Source organism: Leucopleurus acutus, assembly GCF_964270905.1.
Source record: "Leucopleurus acutus genome assembly, chromosome: 2".
NCBI lineage: Eukaryota > Metazoa > Chordata > Mammalia > Artiodactyla > Delphinidae > Leucopleurus > Leucopleurus acutus.
Window position 1 is genome coordinate 118,148,358 of NC_139143.1, and position 23,608 is coordinate 118,171,965.

At 34.8% G+C, this 23,608-nt stretch overlaps 1 protein-coding gene across 1 annotated transcript in view; it reads left to right on the forward strand.

The window, feature by feature from the left end:
• Nucleotides 1-23,608, forward strand: part of COL24A1 (collagen type XXIV alpha 1 chain) — a gene marked incomplete at both ends in the record, with an annotated part of 398,127 nt that overhangs the window by 351,247 nt on the left and 23,272 nt on the right. Inside the window, 8 exons of the mRNA XM_082834714.1 lie at nt 7,304-7,411; nt 9,081-9,188; nt 9,281-9,334; nt 9,928-9,990; nt 12,774-12,827; nt 17,184-17,219; nt 22,656-22,691; nt 22,799-22,825. Coding sequence (XP_082690840.1) covers nt 7,304-7,411; nt 9,081-9,188; nt 9,281-9,334; nt 9,928-9,990; nt 12,774-12,827; nt 17,184-17,219; nt 22,656-22,691; nt 22,799-22,825 — 486 coding nt within the window. The remainder of the gene's footprint in view (nt 1-7,303; nt 7,412-9,080; nt 9,189-9,280; nt 9,335-9,927; nt 9,991-12,773; nt 12,828-17,183; nt 17,220-22,655; nt 22,692-22,798; nt 22,826-23,608) is intronic.

The window sequence follows — 23,608 nt, forward strand, 5'->3', positions numbered from 1 at the left end:
GGAAATAGATTTTGAGATAAAGTGTAATGCGAAATAGCTTATAGATGGAATAGACTATAGCAGCCTCACTGAGAAGGCTTACACTTGAGCTAAGGACTGAAGGTAAGACTGACCCAAGTACTTAAGAATGAGGGAAGAACTTGCCATGTGAAAAACCCCAAATGAAAAGACCTGTAGGCAGGAAAAAGTTTGGCATGATAATAGGATTGGCCGAGGATCAAGCAAGATAGTATGGGTACGAATTTGTTATTTTTGAAAAAAGGATGGACATTCATTTCTTCATGGTGGTATGAATGCCTAGTCATGCTTAGAGTCAAAGAATAGATGAAATATCATCCTTCACTCCCTGTTAGTCCCGTGATTATAGGCTGAGGCCTGGGTAAAGGAGATTTCATAGGCTACACTTATTTTGTCCAATATTATAGTGGCATTTGAAGCTGTCCATTTTGCAAGAATGATAAACGACCAATTGTTCTATGAAAATGAGTAATTTCTGTGAGGTATTACAATGTTGAAATGCCTGTATCCATTGAAACTGAACAAGAGTTAGTTGTGTGTGCTCTTGGGAATGGACTTGAGTCAAGCAGACCTACCTTCACTACCTTAAGACTTGCCTCAATTCAATCCCACTCCAAGTTCCATAGGCATTAACATGTTTAGTGATTCAAAGCTAAAGTTACCTCCTAAGTTTGGTATACAGCTCATTCATAAATCTTATTTCTAACATTTTGGCCACATTATTTATGAACGCCCCTACAGGAAAGTGTTATGAATGCTACAGTATTTATTATAATGTAGCCTTGCATATAATCACCTAATAATTACTACCCCACATATTTTTAAATAGCCAATTCTTTCCTAGGAGGGATATATTTAGTAAGCCAAATAAAATGAGAAATTCCTACTTAAACAGAAGTGTTTTTAGTTGCTTGGAGTAAAGGAAGCAAAGTATTACTTTTATAATCCACTGGTTTGCTGGCTTTAAAAATACTGTACTTACGTTGCCTAATATGCAAAAAAAAATTAGGTCGTCACATTTATTTTTTATACTACAGAAAGTAAATTAGTTTTAATTTCTATTTTCTCATACAGCAAGTAACTATATAAACATAAGCTATGAGCACAGAGGAGGGTGCTTGGCCGTAGGGAAAGGAAAAAACTGTTTTCCTAGTAATTTTATTTTAGATTAAAACATCAACTAACTTAAGTTCAGTGTAGCTTTAAATTTATCAATCTACTATTGAAAAATCAGTGAAATTCACATTAAAAAATTTCATTTTACTTAAAACTTTAAAGATAGTATTCCTTTGCTAATCCTCTTTAAAATGTGGATTTCTATTGTTGCCTTTATTTAGCACATTCTATTTCTTAATATATTTGTTTTAATTCTAATGAGAATAAGACAGCTACACCAAGGGGCCTGGGGAATAACAAACAGCATAACGTTCTCTTTGGTATGTTTCACTATTAAATGCAAACCAGTCATCATTGTTCCAAAATTTGTCTCTGTGTCTGTCCTCTAATATGTGTAGTTAGCCCCATTTTCCTTACCAGATCTTTCCATTTAGTTCCAGGATGAAGGCAGACTTAAAACTATTCCTTCCTTTCTGCACAGGGAAGTCAAAGTGGAAAGCAACTTCCTTTTCTTTCCTTAACTGACATCAGATTAAATAAAACAACACAACCATATTGCCATTACAGTTTCTTATACATAGAAGACACGCAATAAAAAGTAAGCAATAAAAAGTAACTCTTGTCGTTGTGGTTGACATTATTGTCATTACTGATCCAAGTACTTGTTTCCTTAGAAACCCAAGGCTTAAGCAGCCATCAGCTTCAGTCCTGTAAAAACTGACACTTTCTTACAGAGTCAAAACCAATTTCAGCAGGGAGACTGCCTTCTAGCTGAGGATAATGAAAGTTTTTGGCCATGAGTCATCATGTACCCTTATCATTTTACTAACTTTTTTAAGACTCAGGTAAACTATTGATTGGTCTCAGCATCTCTGAACAAATTAATGGTAATTCTGATTTTATTTACTTTTTAAAATTTGCTCGCAGTGACTTACGCTTTGCTGATTGGTTTTAGACAAATCATTTAGAAAACACTGGAAAGAATTCCTAGGGATTAGCATCTGTTTCTCTTGAAAGCAGAATTACTCATCCATCTGTATATTCATAAGAAATGTTTGTTCTCTACTTGTATGAAACATTGCTTGGAACTTTGTACAGAACACTCTGCTACTTTCCTCAAATTTCTCTCTAAGAAACCAATGTGAACAGTAAATGATTTGGAACATATTTATCGTGCTGTGTTACAATGTCTGATAGCGCTGCAAGTAAAATGAAGTTTCTCGTGTACAGTTAACCCTAAGGACTAGTCATATGGTCTTTATTATTCTCACTAAAAATACTTATTGACCTCAGGAATGTTCAGCAGTCTTTGCATGTCCATTGTTCATGTAGCACCCAAAAGATACATTTTTTTTCTGTTGGAGAATAAAGATTTTTAAAAATACCTAAACTTACAAGTAAAGTGAGGTAAAGTGGTACTATTTTAGAACTCCGGAATGTTGAGGTGTCCTAAAGTCATCTAGGGTGATCTTTCACGTGATACATCTCCTCTCCAATTGGGATCACTAGTTGTCTAATACAGCCAGACACAGGATACGCTCAGTCTTGAAAGACAACCCATTATTACTTTTTTAAATTCTACACTCATTCGTATTTTATAAACTTTCACCTAGTTTAATTCTGGAGCGACTTTGTTGGTCTATTTGTTTTCCTCCTGGCTTACATGTCCTTCCTTCCATCTTTTATTTATGACCTTGTAAAATCTGCTTTCTCTTTAGGCCACTGGTTTCTTCAGGTTTTTCAGCCTCTTTTTGTTTTTATTGGGAAGGGCACTATTCATCTGAATTTTGTTTTTAAAACTTGCCTTTCCTATAGTCATATTCCCATTAGAATCCTGGCCATTGGTATAACACTTATATCTTTCCTGAACATTTTTTTAAGTTTTTATTGAATTTGTTACAATACTGCTTCTGTTTTATGTTTTGGTTTATTGGCCCTGAGGCATGTGGGATCTTAGCTCCCCGACCAGGGATCGAACCCACACCCCCTGCATTGGAAGGTGAAGTCTTAACCACTGGACCGCCAGGGAAGTCCCTTCCCTGAACATTTTTGAAATTCTGTATCCCGCAGTCTCAAATGACTATGACTGGATTTGCTTTCATTTGTATTGATGAGCTCTACAATGGCACCATCTCATGTCTCCAGGGTTCTCACAGTTCATATGGAAAATACACTACCAGATAATCTATCCCAGAGATATGGAACCAAAAGGCTCCCAGACCAAATTAAATCAAATCAATGTAAAACACATAGCAAGAAGCAAAGGGAAAGAACTAGCGTAGGTTAATGACTTAGGATAAGGTACAAGCAAGGTGGAAGAACCACACCACCTGAATCCTAAGTCCACAATGTGGATCTCTCTCTCTCTCCCTTGCCTCTCCCTCCCTCTGTCATGCCCCCCTCCCTTCCTCCCTTCCTATATAGATTTTGCCCTCATAATGGTTCCTTACAAATATTGAGAGCCACTAATATAGATAAATGGTGAGAGATAAAATGGTTGATGTAGATTGGGACAAAAAAAGATTTGAAGGTCAAGCTAAGGAATGGGAGCCTGTGTCCTAAGCACTGAGCATAGTACATGGCACCTAGTGATAGTGATAGAAAAAATGATTTTATTCATTATTTTAGTGAGTTTTGTGATCATGAAGAAAATCTGCTTAGAAAAGGTAATTTTTAATATATTGAACTATTTTTTTACCACTAGTAAGAGAATAAAAAGATATGTGATAATTTGGAGGAAACATTTTTTAAAAAAAGGAAAAGTGCTTTAGCATTGAATTCAAAATTGGCTTTACCTTTTAAATCCTATTCTCCCAAGCAGGCCTTCCACAGAAATGAGTCTAGCGTATCTGGAGTCAGTTATCTCTCCTACCACATTTATAACTCTAAGGGAAACAGCTTTACCTTATTATGATCCAGTTAACCCTACCTTCTCAGTAATTTCTTTTCTAATTAGCACCAAAGGTAACTTCCCCTCTTCAGCACCTTTCTAGTATTTATATCTCTTTTCTCATCTGGTCTTTATTTTTTTGTACATTTCTGCCTTTATTATAACTATTTATGTTACAGTCTATTTAACTTAATTTTAAGCTTCTTAAAAATAAAAACCATATCTTATTTATGTTTGTATTCTCCACAGGGCTTCTCATGATACCTTCTTTACACATAGATGGTATTCAACAAATACTGTTGAATGCATGGAACAACTATTATACGACCCAATTTATTATCCCAGGAATCAACTCAGAAAGTAGCAATCATCTCCTAGAACAGGGGTCAGCAAAATTTTTCTGTAAATATTAATAACTGTTTTTGAGTTTGCAAGGCAAGAGGCAAAATCAGGGGTATTACTTAAGAACTTATGTAACAAGAAAGAAAATAAGTTTTCACAAAATTGTTATTTATGAAATTTAAAATATATTACTGTAGTATAATTTTTTGTGATACAAGTCTACTAATGAGAAAAACAGAATTCTTTTGCAAGGGGGATAACATTTAGCTTATTACAGTTTCCTATCATCAAAATTTCATTTGTTAATGTGACTTAGAATGAGATTTTGCATGTTTTACATATTTCATCTTTGAAAATTCTTTTCACACAGATATGTACTGCCAAATACTGCAGTTCATGAGCATATGATTTTAATTGAGCATATTCATTGCTTGGGAGGAATTTATAAAATTCTGTTAGATTCTTCTCTTGGTAGTTGCCTTTTAGAATGTCATTATATTGTACATTAGTCATTTCCAATTGAAGTTATAGGTTGAACTTCTCAAGTGAACAGTTAAATGGATTTTGAATATAGAAATTTCTTGCATCTAGGTCTGAAAAATGCTTTAGAAACGCTTTTGAAAGTGAAAATCCTTTTCACTTTCAAAGGCTGAAAGTGTTTGAGCTCAGAAAATCTACCCACCGCAAATTTGTGTGGAAATGGAGATCTCACTTCTTGTTTTAATTTTTGACAGCACAGGAAGTGTATAAAGCTGTTTGACATTACTTGTGATTAAAACATTAGTTGTCATCAAAATGACTTTATCACAGTATGTTTCACATGTGAGCATTGTTTTGCCCTGCAATTTTTGGTTGAATTCATAGATAAGCATTAAATGAGTCTGCAGCAAAATCTAATTTCTAAAGCCATTTATCATTCCATAATAGAGGTTGAGGGCAGTTCTTCTCATTCAAAAGAACTTCAATCATAGTCTCAAAAATCTCAATAAAACTTTATCCCTGCTAAGCCATCAAACTGCTACATGTTAGAGAAAGTCAGGATATTCAGTTTCTATTTTGACAAAAAAAATTCACAGAACCACGGAAGGTTAAATTTACAAGAGTCGATGATAACATATGCTAGATTCAAGTATTTTCCTCAGAGTACCTGATAGTGAATAATACAATAAATAAACATAGCTCTAAATAATCTTAACATTTTCACAAGTTTTGTTAATTCGTCTAGTTAGTCTTTCTCTTATCCATTGCTAATCCATTGCCATCAGTTTTATCACATTTTAGCAGATACCACTTTAGGTTGAACTGATTTAATGTTTTAACTTACTTGAAAATATTCTTACCTATAGTCACTCCACAAACTATTCATACAGGTTAATGCTTCAGGCACTTCAAACTCAGCAATGACTCCTCAAATAAACAGCTGAGTAGTATTACTAACATCTGTCGATTAATCAAGAGGCAAGGAAAACCACTTGAAAGCATTTGCCTTATTTTTCAATTGACTATTGATGCTGCTCCAGTGTCTTTGACATTTTAAGCAACTGTTCTTGCCAAAATGCTAAGAAACGAGTTTATTTTTGCTGCACGATTTAATTAAATCTATCAATAAGCAACTCTGTTGGACTAACAAATGAGCCACTCAGAAACTTTAGTTGCAACTTCATTTTCAAATTTTTGTGAAGAATTTTTATTGTGATAAGATACTCCGTTTTAGGTTTCCTAATTTTTCTAACTGTTACACTTCTGTGAGGTGGGAATATTGTGTCGAGTGCTTGGTATGATAATGTTGATGTATATTGTACTTTTTTTAGCAAAACTATAGTGTCATTGCATAATAAATAAAGCTTTCACATCTAATTTGATCACAAAATAATCCACATTCCACTGTGCCTTAAAAATACAACATTCAAAGCCCACTGTTTTCTTCTTTTCTTGTTTTGATACAACAGATATGCACTGATAATAAAATCTCACAATGAGTCAATATATGTTCCTCTCAAAACACTGTCAAGTTATAATTGCATCACTGTAATTTGCAATGCAACAAGCAGTAGTGGGAAGCAATGAGTGCCTTTTAGTCTCTGCCACAACGACATTATAGCACAAAGCAGTCACAGACAATATATAAATGAATGAGCATGACTGTTTTCCAATAAAACTTTATTTACAGATTCTGAAACTAATTTCGTGTAATTTCCACATCTTGAAATATTATTCTTCTTTTGATTTTTTCAACATGTGAAAATGTAATAACTATTCTTCGCTCACAAGCTCTACAAAAAGAGGGGATGGATTGGGTTTGACTTGCAAACCATAGTTTACCAACTTTGTTTTAGGATTTGGCTTTGAGGAAATACTGTTTGCTTACTTAACTTTATTCCCAATTAAGCTATTTGAAGCAAATTTTCTGGAGTCATGTGTGATTGAAAACTAGAATCTTTTTTGCTGAGATATAATCAATATAACATCATATAAGTTTCAAGTGTACAATGTAGTGATTTGGTATTTGTATATATTGAGAAATAATGACCACAATAAGAAGAATATTCTTCTTAAGGGTATGTTCATTAGAGTTGTCATGCACACAGGAGTATAACACAAAAAGTTAGAATGTGACAAACATACTTCACATCTAGGCTACTTAGTCAGAAGATACTGACTTTGGTGGATAGTACAAAGGTGGACTTTGTGCTGCCTCAGTATTTTTATTTTAAAAACCCAAGACCATTACATTAACTATAATTAGAGATTTTAGGTGAGCCAAAACATCATTTAAACATTTCACTTATTTGGGAAAGAAGCCCAGGATAACTCCCAAACCTGGGCAGTGTATCAACAGTAGGCTTTCAGAACACCAACCCCTCCTTCATTTATTGAGCATCTGGATGGATTTTCTAGGAGCTGCACCAGTCTTCATTTCTTATCTGTGTTATTTAGGGCATCAGAGGCAGCCCAGGAAGAATGGGACTGGCTGGGTCTCCAGGTCCTCAAGGAGCAAAGGGTTCATCGGGCCTTCCAGGAAGCCCAGGAGTTCTAGGCCCGAAGGTACTTTCATGTTTGTTCTGATGGATGAGCAGTATTGACCATCCTTCCTGGCCCTGAGTTTACTGGCTAGATCACAGGATGGTAAGACTGATAGCTTTTAATAAAATTTGGCTAACATGAAAACACATTAGGAAAAAACGAAAGTGTGTGGCCTTGACACAGCCATCTCCCGTGATAGCCACAGTGCATGTCATTTGCCAAAACTACTCATAAACCCAGGACTGGTGATGCTTTAAAAAATGTTCTTTGACTCATTTTGGTTCTTCTTTCCTTTCTGTCATCCACCTTCTCTGCCAAAACAGAAAAATCTTATTTATTTCCAGTTGCATACTTTCTCAGTTATACTTCCTGTTCCCCTACTTCTGAACCTAACCAACCAATTAATAAATCTGATAGGAGTACAGATTATTTCTTAAAGTCAAACTGATAGTAATTGTCTTGCCTTAACATTCATTGCCAGGAGTATTGCCACATGGCAATAGGCTTTCCATACAAAACCTCTCTTAGAAATATCTCAGTGCAGATTTGACCCAGACAACCAAGAGACTAGTCCCGTATCTAATGCTATTTCATAAAAGACTAAGATTAAGACATTGGCACCCTCATCATTATTACCTCTTAATTTGATTTTCAGAGTTCCACTTATAAAGAATTTCTAGGTATTCTGACCCATATGGGTAAACTGAAAATGATGACCCAGCAGCTTACTGTTTAAAGTTTGAGTTCTGTTAATGTTTATACCATGAATATCCCTTTCCACTGAAATACAAGATAGCTGACCAAATGCTAAACCTAGGAAAATAAATAAGAAAGATCCCTAACTTTTATGCGTGAATCTGCAAAAAAAAAAAAGATCCAGTTTGTCAAGTCCCAAAGCTGTATCTTTATCTCAATACAGTGAAGGATAATTTGCTAATCTTAAAGCTTTGGTCAAAGTCTACCAAGCATCATTTTTCATTACCTTATCTATAAACTCCACATGATTCTTGTTTATTTTTAGAAATGGTAAAAGCTATTGCAACCCTCACTTCAAAAACAAAATAAAAATAAATTTTAAAAGGACTTGACTTTTTAAAATAAAATAATGATAATAAAGTATGTCTTAAAAGTGAACTTTTAGGGGATAAAGAGGACTGGTATCAAAGGAATCTTGGGAAACAGATAATTGAAATTTCTTAATGATGGAATTGAAAAGATACTCACGGCAAAAACCAGGGTTCACACTTCAAGAGATTCTGCTCTGTCTCTGATATCAGATAGCTGAATCATCTCTGTATGTAAGAAAAACACAGCAAAATAATTTCAATTCAAATAAAATAAAAGTTCCATCGCATACAAACGCCTCCACACATCCTACACCCTCACCATTCTCTCTGTAGCCCCACTATCCTCCTCCTACTTTTGCAGGCCCCCTCTTCCCTCCTCTTTCCACAGTCATGACCACAATCTCTGGAATTCTATTTCCCTGCTGCCACACTTCTCGTTCATTGTAATCAAATATTATGTATATGGAAACTATTGGTAGGGAGAATGATCATGCAGATTTTGACTTCTCTAGTGCCTTGTACACATGCCTGAGGATGGGCCAGTATTTAGATTTCATTTAAAAGCCAATATGTTTATAGGTTCTAAAGTCAAGATAACCTTTCTTCTATTTTTTTGTCCGTAGGGTGAACAAGGGCTACCTGGTCAACCTGGAATTCCAGGTAAAAGAGGTCACCGAGGAGCACAAGGTGATCAAGGACCATGTGGAGAGCCTGGCATGAAAGGGCAGTCTGTAGGTGACAACTCAGAAATTCACTAAGCACTTATTCTACAGACCAGGCCAACATCGTACAATAATGGTTATCATATCTATTCACATTGCAGGGAGAACATGGTATTCAAGGTTTGACAGGTTTCCAAGGATTCCCAGGCCCCAAAGTATGTTTACATATTTTCTGCTCATTTCTGGCTGTGTTGAAATACCAGTGTTGAAATACCAATGTTCAACATCTGTTCAAAAAACAGATGTTGAAATAGCAATATTTAATCTCTGACTTGAGCTTTTGTTTTTTTAATCGCAAAATTTCAGTTGGTACAGAGTAATATATTTGAGTTTTGAATATGTTAATTTTGACTTATGTAACTATATATTTTCCTAGCAATTTTATGGAATAATTAGCTTTTGTCTCTTCTCATTCTGTTTTCCCATTTTATTTGAAAAATTTCAAACATAAAGTTGAGAGAATGAGTAAACACCTATATACCTATTACCTAAATTCTACCAAAACATTTTACTCTACTTGCTTGACTATGTACCTACCCATCTATTTATACCTCCTCCTCTCTCCAACCATTTTTGATGTATTTTGAAGTAAATTGTAGACCTCAGTACAATTCCTCCAAAATACTTAAGCCTGTACTTCATTAACTATCAAGTTCCATTTTTAAGAGCCAATTCTTAATACATTGGTACAAGGTTATTTCATGTACTAAATGTTCATATTTTGGCTTTTTTTAAATTGTGTTTCTAGGGTCCTGAGGGAGATGCTGGCATTGTTGGAATATCAGGTCCTAAAGGTCCTATTGGACAGAGGGTAAGTATGAAGTCGTTCTGCCTTCCCAGATATTGTGATCCTTTGTTGACTACAGGAATTAGGGTTAAGAACTCTAAAATAAATATACTCCAAATTAATAACTTTAAAAAATGACTCTTAAAACAGAAACTCATTAGAGTACATGCAGACATTCTCAACCTTTTTCAGTTCGTTTGTTAGTTTGAGCAAAAGACCTCACAGATCACCTGTACTGCCCAGTTCTTACTTTAAAAAAAAAGAATTAATGTAACTACGGGATAATATATTTATTAACTCATACCAGTTAATAAATATATTATAAAAAACATACAGCAGTTTCATGTTATAAGCATTAATATAACCAGGGACTAGAGACCACCCCTATGTACCACCTGGAGGAGGCTTGTCTATGACCAGAGCTTCTCAGACCACACTTTGAAAAATGTTTCCCAATAGCTGTGTTTCCTCTGCTCAGGGGTGGGTATCCCCAGAGAGTAACGAGAAACTCCTTAAAGAGTTGGAAAGGTCAGGGCTCTGAAGAACTCCAGTTAGCTGTTTAGTGCCTGAAATTGCAAACTGTAGAGAACGTAAATAGGATAGATAAGTCACCAGCAGTAACTGGTTATTGTTTTTGTTTGTTTGCTTTTTTATTAACCACACTCTCCTAACTGATGAGATGATCTATAAAACTAAAGAGAAAAAAGGTTAAAAATAAAAGCCAAGCACTGGTTTGACTGTGGTAGTAGCACCTCTACGGCTAACAGCAGCTGCTAAGGCAAGGGTGGAGAGAGCTGAGAGGAAGGAGAGCAGTTCAGATAGAGGAGAACTGAGTCTTGAAGAAGAATTTTAAAACTGAAAACCACTATCTTGTGCAAATATTAAATGAAAAGTCCAATTTTTAAAATCCTACGCCGCTTCCCTAACTCTTACAATAAATAATTTCCTATAATACAAAGAGCAGTGTTATCATGGGAAATGTTTATTTAAAGACCCGTCTCGACATTTCTCCAGGTGCAAATGTATTAGTTATTTTTATGATTTCTGAAGAACCATGGAAAGCTTGTGCTTTTAGGTAAAGTCCAATTCTTTATCATCCACAGGTGGGTTATGTATGGATAGGCTTCTCTGTAATAAATATTGGTTTTAAGTTCTTACATAAAGTTCCCCAGTAGTTAAATTCATTCATTCTGATTTTATTAAGTTCTCAATTAATTAAATCCTTTCTTTATATTGTCAAAGAGAAGTTGGCTGCCTGCCTAGCCTCTGTCCTAAGCAAAGTCATATGAGGTGCTGTGTCTCTATAAGCCAGGATCTGAACCTATACTGCTTTGCAGCTCCAGAAATTTTATCAGCTCTCCAATAGTAAGGTTATGGTAACTAGTTCACAAATACTAATTTATAAGTGCAGATATTCCTATTAAGTCATTGTAGAGACAAGTGAAAAGTCTTGCTAGGTTAATATTTAGCAAAAAACTATTATGTACCAGGTACTGGTGTTCAGTTTATGTCCCTATATCATTTACTCCTCATAAAAATCCTGTGAGAGATGCTATTATCCCCATTCTGCTGGTAGGGAAACTAAATCTCTGAAAGGTAATTTGCTGAAAGTCATATGTGGCTAGTATGTAGAGGAGCTGGAATTTGAATCCACATCTGATTGACTGAATAATATGTACAAATCATTATTTCAGAGAGTTAGATCATGGTCAAATTTATTAGACTGACACTTTCTTGGCTTTTTTTTTTTTCCCCAGTAATAAGCCAATCTAGAGGATATATTTGATTAGGATAAGAAATCAAGCCTCTTGATTGTGGACCTTTGTGATTTGGGAACCATATTTAAAAATTATCACTTAAAGTAGATCTTCATATTTAAAAGTGCTTTCATTAGATTTACTTTTTAGAGTATCAGGTAATTTCTCTCATTCTAAGCCAACTTAATCTTAAAGCTATTTGTCAATAGACTGAATGGCATTATAATTAGCTCCACTGAGTATTTTCTGTATCTTGGCAGGAGCTGGACAAAGAGAAAGCCTGTTAGATAGCCACATTTATATATGCCACGTTAAGTGGAGCTAGAAACATTGAAATTTGAAGCTAGTGGTAGCGGGGGTGGAGGTTGAGGGAAAATAACTAAAACATGTATTTTGTATTCATTAAGAAATGATAGCCTCCATTTTTAGTTTGGGAGGAGTTGACCAGAGATCCAGCTTATTCAAGGTTACCTTCATAATCAAATAGCAGCTTACACTTTCAAAATTGTTTTTCACATTTAGTTCTCACAATGGCCCTGTGAAGTAGGCATTCTTATTTTACTGATGAAGAAGCCAGAAGTTTAACTGGTCACAAACGATGCCCTGTGGTTCTTTCCCATAATTTCTCTCAATTCCATGCTACATGTCGCTCAAATATCTGCTTGTTCAACATCTATAAATAAATTTCTTCAAAATTTTGTCCATGACTCTACATAGTCTTTGTTACATAAAGTAATTGCATTTGTTATGCAATGACACATATATAAAATGGCACCACTGAAGCTATCACCACATAAAAATTGTAATGCTGATTTATCAGTTTGTTAGAAATTAGAGATTAATTCTCCTCACGGGAAACCATAATAATATGCAGAATTGCATCAAATCAAAATTACTATGATTTCTGCCAATAACATAAGATTTTGTAATAAAAACTGGAATTATGTGGACATGGACTATTTTGCCATTGTGCAAGAAATTTTCTAGAATTTTCCTGAATTATACTGGCATTGAGACTGACTGTTTTCTTTTTTTTTTTAACCCCAACAGGGAAACACTGGCCCCCTTGGCAGAGAAGGTATAATGGGCCCAACAGGTAGAACTGTAAGTTTGTCACAATACAGGGGTTTTTTTCCATATATATATATATATATATATATATATATATATTTTTTTTTTTTTTTTTTACTTAATCCTATTCTAGAGTAATCCACAAGGGATCACCCTGGGTATTTGAGAAGCAAGGATAAAAACAGATGTACATTTTCATCTGGAAGGTTATTCTTGAGAACTTAGAAATCTAATGTAATGAAAAGGTGTACAGAGTGAGGTAGGCACTTAAAACTGGAGTTAAGAAAGGAAAGTAGCACTGGGTGGAGGAGGAGGGGTTGAGCATTATAAGCACAGGGGTGATCACTAAAGCAACAGAAAGAATCCATTTTCTGAAAGAGGGAGAATAAGAAAAGGTACGCATGCATACAGCCAAGATTTGAGTCTTTGGAAGTGCCCACAATAAAGGGATGAAATAGTTGGTGGGAAGAGCAGGAAAACCAGAAAAGCACAAGGTTAAGCTCAGTTTCGAGAAAGGAGTAGCTAACCGTGATCTTTAAGAGAATACATTGCAGTGGAAGACGGAGTACAGCTTTCAGTGAGGAAGGAAGTAAATAAAAATATTTAATAATAACTTTTCTCAAACTTTTGGAGTAGGTATGATTATTTGCATTCAAGACAAAAGGAAACAGATGACATTTATAGTAGTTCACCTAGTTATTTAAGATAATACAGGTAGTGAATCATATAGATGATATTTCCTACTTCAAGAGCAGTGCTCTTTCCACTGCATTCAAGCTGTGTCTGGAGAGGAAACTGAGAGAGTTAACATATGCCAGGGCCTTAGGGAATCTTGCTATGAAATAAAACAGAAATAAGACAGTGAGGTGGTCACAGGAGGGTTTTACAATACTAACAGTAGTATAAACATACAAGAGGAAAACTGAGGCTTGGAAAGGAAAGATTCATTCTCTGCAGGGAATCAGTATTTTGAATCATTTGAAAGTGTTGTGTCTATAGACACACAGTTTTAAAATATAAAAGAGAATGTTTCAAATATTAAGTATCACTGTTCTCATTGATAAATTTAGAGAAGAATTCACCACCAAAGTTTCTGGCTTTTTAATTTAAAAAAATGAAATGTGTAACTCAATATTTCTCTAGATTTGCAGCATTTACCACTCAGAGCTATATAGTCTAAGTGGGAGGTTATAAGTGGGAGAAATCTCATATTTCAGTGGGTGGTTGGTTCTTCAGCAAGCTAAGGAACACATACTGTTCTGATTATGGAATGATTGTTCTCCTCTGTCAAAAATGTGAAATATTAATTGGTTAAGGAAAATATGATAAAGAAATGGCTCAGTTAAAATATCTTACTGTGCTTTGTTTACAGATAGTTCTTAAAGGCCCTTATAATGCTCAGCATGTACATCAAATTTTTTCCATCTATTTTTTCTATTCTAAGAAGAAACTTCTAAGGAAAGCTCACTATGAAAGAATAAGAATTTGAGAATGGCCAAAACACACTGTGGAAAAAAATAGTGGTGGGGGATGGAGGACTTGCTTTTCCAAAAAGGAAAACATTACTTCAGAGTCTTTGTAAATGACACTATGTGTTAGTACAAAGAATAGATCATTGTAACAGGCTAGAGCCCAGAATTAGATCTCAGACTAAATAGGAATTTAATTACAATGAAAATGGTATATCAGTTAGGATGATTTGGACTGCAAGTAATAGGAACCCTGAATCAAACTGGCATTAACAATAAGGAAACTTCTATCTCATTATGGGAATCCCAGAGTTAGGAAGGGCTTCAGATTTGGTTAATTTGGCGACTTAATCATGTTATCCAAGACTATTTCCATACATCTGCTCTGCCATCCTGAATGCTATCTTTATAATTAGGCTTAGGGCAAATGACTACAATTTCTCAGGAATCACATCTAGATATAATTATCCAAAGTGAAAAAGTGAACTGTATCCCTTGTCTTGGGAAAAATAAAACTTTTTCTATAAGTCTCCATTTACATTTTTTTTTCTCACGTCTATTAATCAGCCACACACCCATTCCTATAACAGTGATAGGGAAGGGAGACGAAATTCCTTTTAGTCTTACTACTGCTATAAGAAATTGTAACCCTATTTCACCCAATTTTTTAAAAATCTCAGATGAACTTTTAAAGACTTTGTTAAAAAAAAAAAAAGAAAGAAAAGCAGCAATTAAAAATCTCAGAAAAATCATCTAGGAAACTAAAGTATAGCTTAAGGGTTGGGGAGACCTTTTATATAAGATAGGAAATGTGAAAACTATAAAAGAACAGAAGACATATTTGAATGCTTGAAAATTTTTAATTTTTATGGCAAAAGATTCCATAAGTAAAACTAATATAATTGAGAAAAAGTAATTGCAAAGCATATACCATATAATGGGTAATATAAAGAGCTTTACAAATTGGTATGAAAAAGAAAATTTAGTAGAGAATTGAAGAATAAATCCAAAAGGTCAGTAATTATTTGAAAAACCAGTCTCCTAACTAACTTTTAGTCAGAGAAATGCAAATTAAGGTAATAATGAGGTATTACATCTAACCTCTCAGAAAGGGCTGTAGGAAGAAAGGTATTTTTGTTTATCACTAATAGAAATGTGAATTACAGCCTTTATGGAAAGGTATTTGTTAAAATATATGTACATATACCCTATGACCAAGCAGTTCCACTTTGAGGAATTTGTCCCATATAAATAAAAGTACCCAATACACTAGGGAAATTTTACAAAGCTTTTTTTCACAGCACTGTTTGTAATGGCAAAAAAAAAAAAAAAAAAAAGTATGAAATCACATGAATGCTCATCTGTAGAGGAATGGTTGAGTAAACTCTGATCTATCCACTTTGTGGAATATTAATGCAACTATTAAAAATAGTTATTTGTATCTAGTTTGGCTGACTTGCAGTTGTTTCATGATGTATTATTAAGCGTGAAAAATATGAAGCATAGAAGAGTATATGATATCAACATTACAAAACATGACCAATCACCCCATACACATGTAAATACATGTGTCAATATCTGATTAGAAAAAAAGTATGAAGCGATATGTACCACGTTGTTAATACTGGATTGGAGGTGGAGGAGGGCATAAAAAAAGTTCTGTAAAGATATCTTAAAAATCAGCTTTTTAAAGTTGATATAGTAGTTTGAAATGAATTAAGGACAAGATAGGAAACACAAAAGAAGTAATATAGTGAATAATAATGAAACAGTATTTTTAGCCTGCAAGATTAACAAAAAGTGATAGTACATCATAGCATGTATCAGAAGAAACATGCACTCCCATATACTGCAAGTGTGAATGCAATTTCAAACAAACTTTCTGGAGGACAATTTTTATCAAAAATTTTTAAGAGTGCAAGGATATTTATCACAGTGCTGTTTATCATGACAAAAACTGGAAAAAAATTTAATAGGCAATTCATTTAAAATATCATACTTTTTAAAATACTGGTAAGCATTATGGCTAGGTGGGAATTATAGATTGATATAGAAAAGCATTAATATTTTGAAGGTGCAAATTCAGGTTACAGAAAAGATGAGTAGTGTTATCTCATTTTTTAATAAAAAAATACACAATTTCCACAAGGAACATGAAAATATTAACAGGAATAACAGTAGTGACATCCAGCGACAGCAGAGTTCACATTGTCTTCAAGTGCACATGGAACATTCACTGAAATAAACCATATTTTAGATCATAAAACAAATTTTACTAAACTTAAAATAACAGAAGTCATGTAAGGTATATTCTCTGGCCATAACAGAATTAAACTAAGAATCAATAAACTAGAAAGATAATAGGAAAATCCCCAAACACTTGAAAATTAAACCTCACACTTCTAAATAATTCAAGGACCAGAGTGTCTCAAAGAAAGTTAGAAAATATTTTGAATTGACTGAAACTGTATACACAACGAATCAAAATTTATGGGATATAGCTCAGAAGGAGGAATTTAAAAAAAGAAGATAAAAGAGAAGGAGGAAACCACCCTGGAAGCAGGGTTTTTCAAAGGCTGAGAGAAACAAATATTAGAAGAATTTAACTTTCTTAATTTTCTTTCTAAATTATTTTGCCTTTGATTGTCAGATCAGCTGTTTTGACTTAACTGAATGAATACGTAGCATAACCCTCACTTTAAGGTGGAACTAGGCATAGCAAAACAGACATGGTGAGTCAGTAGATTGTATTTGTTTTGCTTTAACTTAGGAAAATCAGAATGTATATAACTTTAACTAAACAGGTCTTGCTAGATAGGAAAAAACCCAACAGAAATTATCATGTTTCTGGATACAGCCTCAACTACATTTGATAACTAACTATCAACAACACTAAACTAACATTTTATTTTTCTTTCAGGGACCCAGAGGTGAAAAAGGCTTTAGAGGTGAAACTGTAAGTTTAACTAAATTTGTGGTAATAGTATCACTGGTCACTGGGTTATAAGCTCTATGAAAGCAAGGACCTCTTTTGATTTTTTCATTATTATGTCCCTGATACTTGTGGAATGAAAATAAAATTACAGTTTTCAGGAAGAAAACTAACCTATATGTAGAACTAACCTATATGGTATATTGCAGTGAAACCTGATAAGCCCTAAACATGTTTAAGAATCTGTCAGTCACATTCTTTCCAAATCACTGTGTGAAGTTGAATATTTGCCTTCTCAGGCATCAGGAGAGGAGGTGTGAGCCTTCTTCACCGGTGCCAGAACAGGAGGACTGTCAAGTCACTTTAGATATATACCACTAGATCCAGTCAGCACCCAAGAGGGCTGCAAAGCAGAAGCAAATCATTAGTTGTGTATTTCAGCCAACTGGAAACAATGGTGAGAGGATGGGCAAAAGGTACACAGCATTTTCGGGACTAAATGGCTTACACTGGCACTATTTCCTATTTTTCTTGGATGTCAATTCTTCCAAGTTAAAGAAGATATTTTGTAAAGGGGCCACTGTCCCAGCAGAACTTATTAAAGCAGCAGTCATAAACAGAGGGCATGCATGGAGTGAAATGAGGGGTACTGAAACCAAATATAGAAGGCATATAGGAATAAACTTGAAGATAGCATTAAAGTCTTGCTTAAAAGGTCATGATATTATATAGTGACAGCTGAGATCTTTGCTTTTCACCATAGGGTAAGCTTGGGGCTCAGAGTAAGTAAATTATAGTTATATTAGTTTGCTGAGGAAGGAAATTTATGTGATTTCAGATAGCCTAAGAATCCTCAAAGGGTATTAAAATAGATGTGTTTAATTTGCAGCAATGTGTCCCTTATATTTTCTCAGCAGACTTACTTAACAGGAAGCAAGGATGTTTGCACACAGTGAAGCTATATTGCCCCCACCACCCCCCACCCCCCGCTTCCGCAGGAGAAGTGGAAAGGGAAAAGAAAAAATAGGGAGGCTTGGAATTAACCCATATTCCATACCTGTCTCCAACTGCCTCCCTGACCTATCCTCTCCAAGTACTGTGGCTAGAACATAAGCTCCATCAAGATAGGAAACCTCGAGTGCCTATGACAATGGCTGTCACAAGCATTTCGTGTGAAAAAAATTCCCTATTTGTACACGTATGTGACCTTCTTTCTCCAGACACAAAACATTAAGAAGAAAAATGATAAAAGGCTTGAAAATCACAGTTCTAAAGTGAATCTTGGAGATTATCTTCACCACACCTATTATGTTATACATATATATATATATATATAACATAATATATATATAACATAACATAATATATATAACATAATATAACATAATTAAATAATATAAATATTATTTATATAATATATATATTATATAATTATATATAATTATATATATAACTATATATATAGTTATATATATAATATAATATATATGTATATTATATATATATAATATACATATATTGTATATTATATTATATATATATAACTATATATATAGTTATATATATAATATATATGTATATTATATTATATATTATATATTAAATATATATTTAAAAATATATAATAAATAAAAATATATATATTATATATATATTATATTTATATATATAAATATAATATATATTATATTTATATATATATTATATATATAAAATATATATATTATATATATAATAATATATATAACTATATAATTATATATATATATATAACTCGAGATATCTGAGATCCAAATGTGCAGCAGCTCCCTCAAGGACATGCAGCTAATTAGGTACAGAGATAAGACCAGAGCCCAGATCTTCCAAATCCCAGGCTACTGTGCTTTTCTATTAACCACAGTACCTCTCAGAAAATAAGGGTTAGGAGCAACTTGGGTAAGGAAGATGGTATGTACACATCCTTCACCTACTTTAAGAGCAGCCCACATACAGATTCCACATGAATGGATTCCTGATATGCAGTTATCCCCTAGGGCTTATAGGGCATAACTCATGAATTCACTCATTCCATCTTCATCACATTACTGTCTAATAATAAATCTTATTTAATATTAGTAAACTCCCAATTAAACCCTCTAAACCAGTGGTTCTCAACCAGGAGCCATTTTGCTCCCCCTCCCAGGAGACATTTGGCAATGTGTGGAGACATTTTTGGTTGTCACAACTGGAGAAGAGGGAAAGGTTGCTAGTGGCATCTAGTGTGCAGAGACCAGGGACGCTGCTAAGCATCTACCATGCAAGCTTCTCAGTTTAAGAATGAGGAAAGGGAAGCTCTCTGTACATAAGCCAGCCTAAAGTAAAGATCCTGAAATTAAAGATTGCATTTATGTAAAGGCAAAGTCTAACACAGTCAGGTTTAAGGACATACACTTACCAGTATTTTTCAAATTTAATGAAAAAAATATGTTACTTTTGAAGGATCATATGGGAATTGTGGGATTAAATGGAGAGACAGTCTGTTTTCAAAGGTAGTGCTTTCACTACAGCCAAATAACCACTATAACCATTCACATTAATTTGGTTCCCCTATAGGAAATTAACATAGACAATTGTAGTCTTATTATAAACTGTATGATAACCTTCTTTATATACTTGTTTATATAATATCTAGAGAGAGTGAATCACTTTTCCTTAGTGGTGGGTTAGGTAGAAGAATAAAAAAGAATAAATACTATATTGTTGGAATAATATTTTGTTGCACTTGGCCTTATTCTATGCATTTGCTTCATTGGGGTTGTCCTGTCCTGTCTTGTTTGAAGTATTTCATTTTATCATATTTGTGATGATCTGACTCGTTCTGGGTAACAAGCTGAAGTGAACTCAGTAAAAATAGTTTCTTCTTTCTATGACAAAATGCTTTTTCACAGTCAAAGACAAGGTAGATATTTTGTACTGAACCTTCAATGAGATTTTGCAAATGTCAGAAATACGCTAAGTAGAGTAAAATGTCAACTGTTTATTTTTACAATGCTGATCCAAAATGGAGAAACTTACTCAGCCAATTTCACTCTTGAGCCTCTGTATATTTAAATTTATTTATTTATTTTTGGCTGTGTTGGGTCTTCGTTTCTGTGCGAGGGCTTTCTCTAGTTGTGGCAAGCAGGGGGCCACTCTTCATCGCGGTTGCGCGGGCCTCTCACTGTCGCGGCCTCTCTTGTTGCGGAGCACAGGCTCCAGACGCGCAGGCTCAGTAATTGTGGCTCACGGGCCCAGTTGTTCCGCGGCATGTGGGATCTTCCCAGACCAGGGCTCGAACCCGTATCCCCTGCATTGGCAGGCAGATTCTCAACCACTGCGCCACCGGGGAAGACCGAGCCTCTGTATATTTAAAAGGCTGTCTCCAACATGAAATCTCCCTAACTTACCATGCCACTTCTGAGGTAAAAGTCTGATGCATTTTCTGCTTTAACCTATAATCATAAACCATGCAAACTAAGAAATGTCCAGCAGGCATGGTGTTGGAGTACTCTATCCTTTTTAAGTTACTATGTGTTGTTTGTTCTTATTGTCACAGTATATTTAGAATCAACAGCTTTGGCAATAAAAGATACTTAAGTCAAGCATAGCATTAACATTATTCAAAACTCAGTTGAAGATAAATTTTGCTTTGCCATCTTTTAACCATAATCTGAATTTGACTCGGTGTAGTCTTAACATTCAATTGACCATCCAGTAAGTTAAATTTTGAGCATTCTTAACAGTGATTACTGTTGTTTCGTTTTGAAAAATGTCAGCATAACTTTTCACATTTTACTATACACCTTTCAACTATTCTAATTTCTAAATCAGTACTAGTTAATTTAAACATTATTCATTCATTCGTTACCAATCTTTGAACACCTACTATGTATTAGGCACTATTTCTGTTCCAGAAAATGAGAGGATGACTAAGACACTTTTAAAGGTCTGTAGGGACTTTCCTATTTGTTATGTACTATGGAATGCAGAAGTGGTTAGTTGAAGAAGAAGGTGGCAAGGTGGGTATATAGTTTTAAAGAAGTATTGGAAGAGGAATGGGAATTGAATAGACAGAAAAGGTAAGGAGAAGCATTCCTGGTCGAGGAAATAGCACATGCGGGAGAATTCATGTGTGAAAGAATTTGAACGATTCAGAGATCTGCAAGTGGTTGGTTATAGATGGGAGTGTAGGATGGGTTGGGGAGAGTAAGTGGAAATAAGGCCCAGACCTTGAAGAAGAGGCAGGGGTGCATATTGACTAAGAACATATACTTTTGTATTTAACTGACTTGGATTTTAATCCTATCTCTGCCCTTTACTTGCTGGTTACTTAGCCATTCCATTTTCTTAACTGCGAAGTAGAAATATAGCATACAACTTGGCATACAGTGAGTTCTAATAAATGAGCACACAGCTTGACACATAGTGAGCTCTCAGTAAATGGTATCTGTCACTGAAAAGAAGTTTATACTTTATCCACTAAACAGTAAAAAGCCATTGAAAGATTTTAATTAAATAATGATATGATTAGATTTCCATTTTATAAGTAGAATGTAGTTAGCATAGTAGAGAGAAGAAAGTCAGTAAGTCAAATTAGGAGTCCAGGCACAGCATGGTATCTTAGTCAGCTGGGGCTCCTATAACAAACTGCTGTGGGCAAAAAAAAATATTTATTTTTCATAGTACTGGAGACTGGGAAATCCAAGGTTAAGGTGCTCACAGATTCCATATATAATGAGGGTCCTCTACCTGGTTTGCAGATAGCTAGCTGCCTTCTTGCTATGACCTCACACGGTCGAGAGAGAGCATCTCTCTCGTGTCTCTTCTTATAAGGGCGCTACCACTCACAAAGGCTCCAATGATTTAATTAGCTCCCAAAGACCCCACCTCTAAATATCATCACACTGGAGATTAGGGCTTCAATATATGCATGTAGGAGGGGACACAAACATTTAGTCCATAGCACATGATCAGCACTAAACTAAGAGAGTTGCTGTGAGGATGGAGTAGTAGTATTTTGGGAAGATTTGGAGGTCAAATCAACAGTAGTGGGTAACCAAATTATAGGTGGATGTTGAAGGAGAAGGAGATGTCTAAGGACACTGAAGTTTTCATTTTTTACAATTAGTTGTATGGTAGATAGAAATAACAGGAAAAATAGAATTAACATTGTTAAATGTTACATTTATAAGTTTATTAAAATGAATAAATTTAGTTTCTAGTAATAGCAACAAAACATGAGAGTATATATTCAGCTTGTTGATGAATGTGGGTGACAGCTGAGTTCAAGAACATATTACTTCAAAATACTAAAATAACTTTGAATCCTATCACTTGCCTCATATGAAAAGGCAATGATAGCAGTTGAATCTTAGTCATCTTGTTTATACCAAACCAAAAGCATTGTATATACATATTGTGCTTTGTCTCCATTTCTTCTAGGGTCCCCAAGGACCGAGAGGTCAACCAGGGCCTCCAGTGAGTTTATTTACATTTATATCTGTTTACCATTGATGCTTATATGCCTGCTTGGTTTGAGATATCTACTTAATAAATACTTCTTTAAAAATCTTTTTATGTTATAGGGTCCACCTGGAGCATCAGGCCCAAGAGTAAGTTTTCTTGGTTTTGTTTATTTTATCTTAGTATAAGATAATGTTTTAGGGCTTCCCTGGTGGCGCAGTGGTTGAGAGTCCGCCTGCCGATGCAGGGGACATGGGTTTGTGCCCCAGTCCGGGAAGATCCCACATGCCGCGGAGCGGCTGGGCCCGTGAGCCATGGCCGCTGAGCCTGCGCGTCTGGAGCCTGTGCTCTGCAACCGGAGAGGCCACAACAGTGAGAGGCCCGTGTACCACAAAAAAAAAAAAAGGTAATTTTTTAAAGCTTCTTCTATTAACTCCCTGTTAAAAGGTATCCCTATTGCCTACCTCTGTTCCTTTTGTTAATCTGATATAGAGTCTTCCCAACTATAATAAAACTTGAAATCCAAGCCTCAGAGTTCTTGTCTATAAAATGAGGATGGTATCTCTTACTTTCTTGGGTGGATTTGAGTTTTAAATAAGAAGTAAAGTACTCAGCACGATGTCTGACATAATTAATGCTCCAAAATACTAACTCCCTCCACTTCTTCCTGTTTCTGGGTCCTAGCTCTCCTTTTTCAAATGTTCTTTTTTGCCAACCAGAGTTATACACTTTTTAGCCTTTACATGAACTCTTCTCAGTTGCTGCTGGCCATAGAAGCCCTGGGACTTCTCATGTATTTGCTCGTGACCAATCACAACCCAAAACTTGCTACTCCTATCTTTGAGGTGTTACTTCATTATCAGCTATCATCTCCTGGCCTCAATGTTCCAAGACTGGTTTCTCTCATGCGTTGTATCCACTCTGCTACTCAG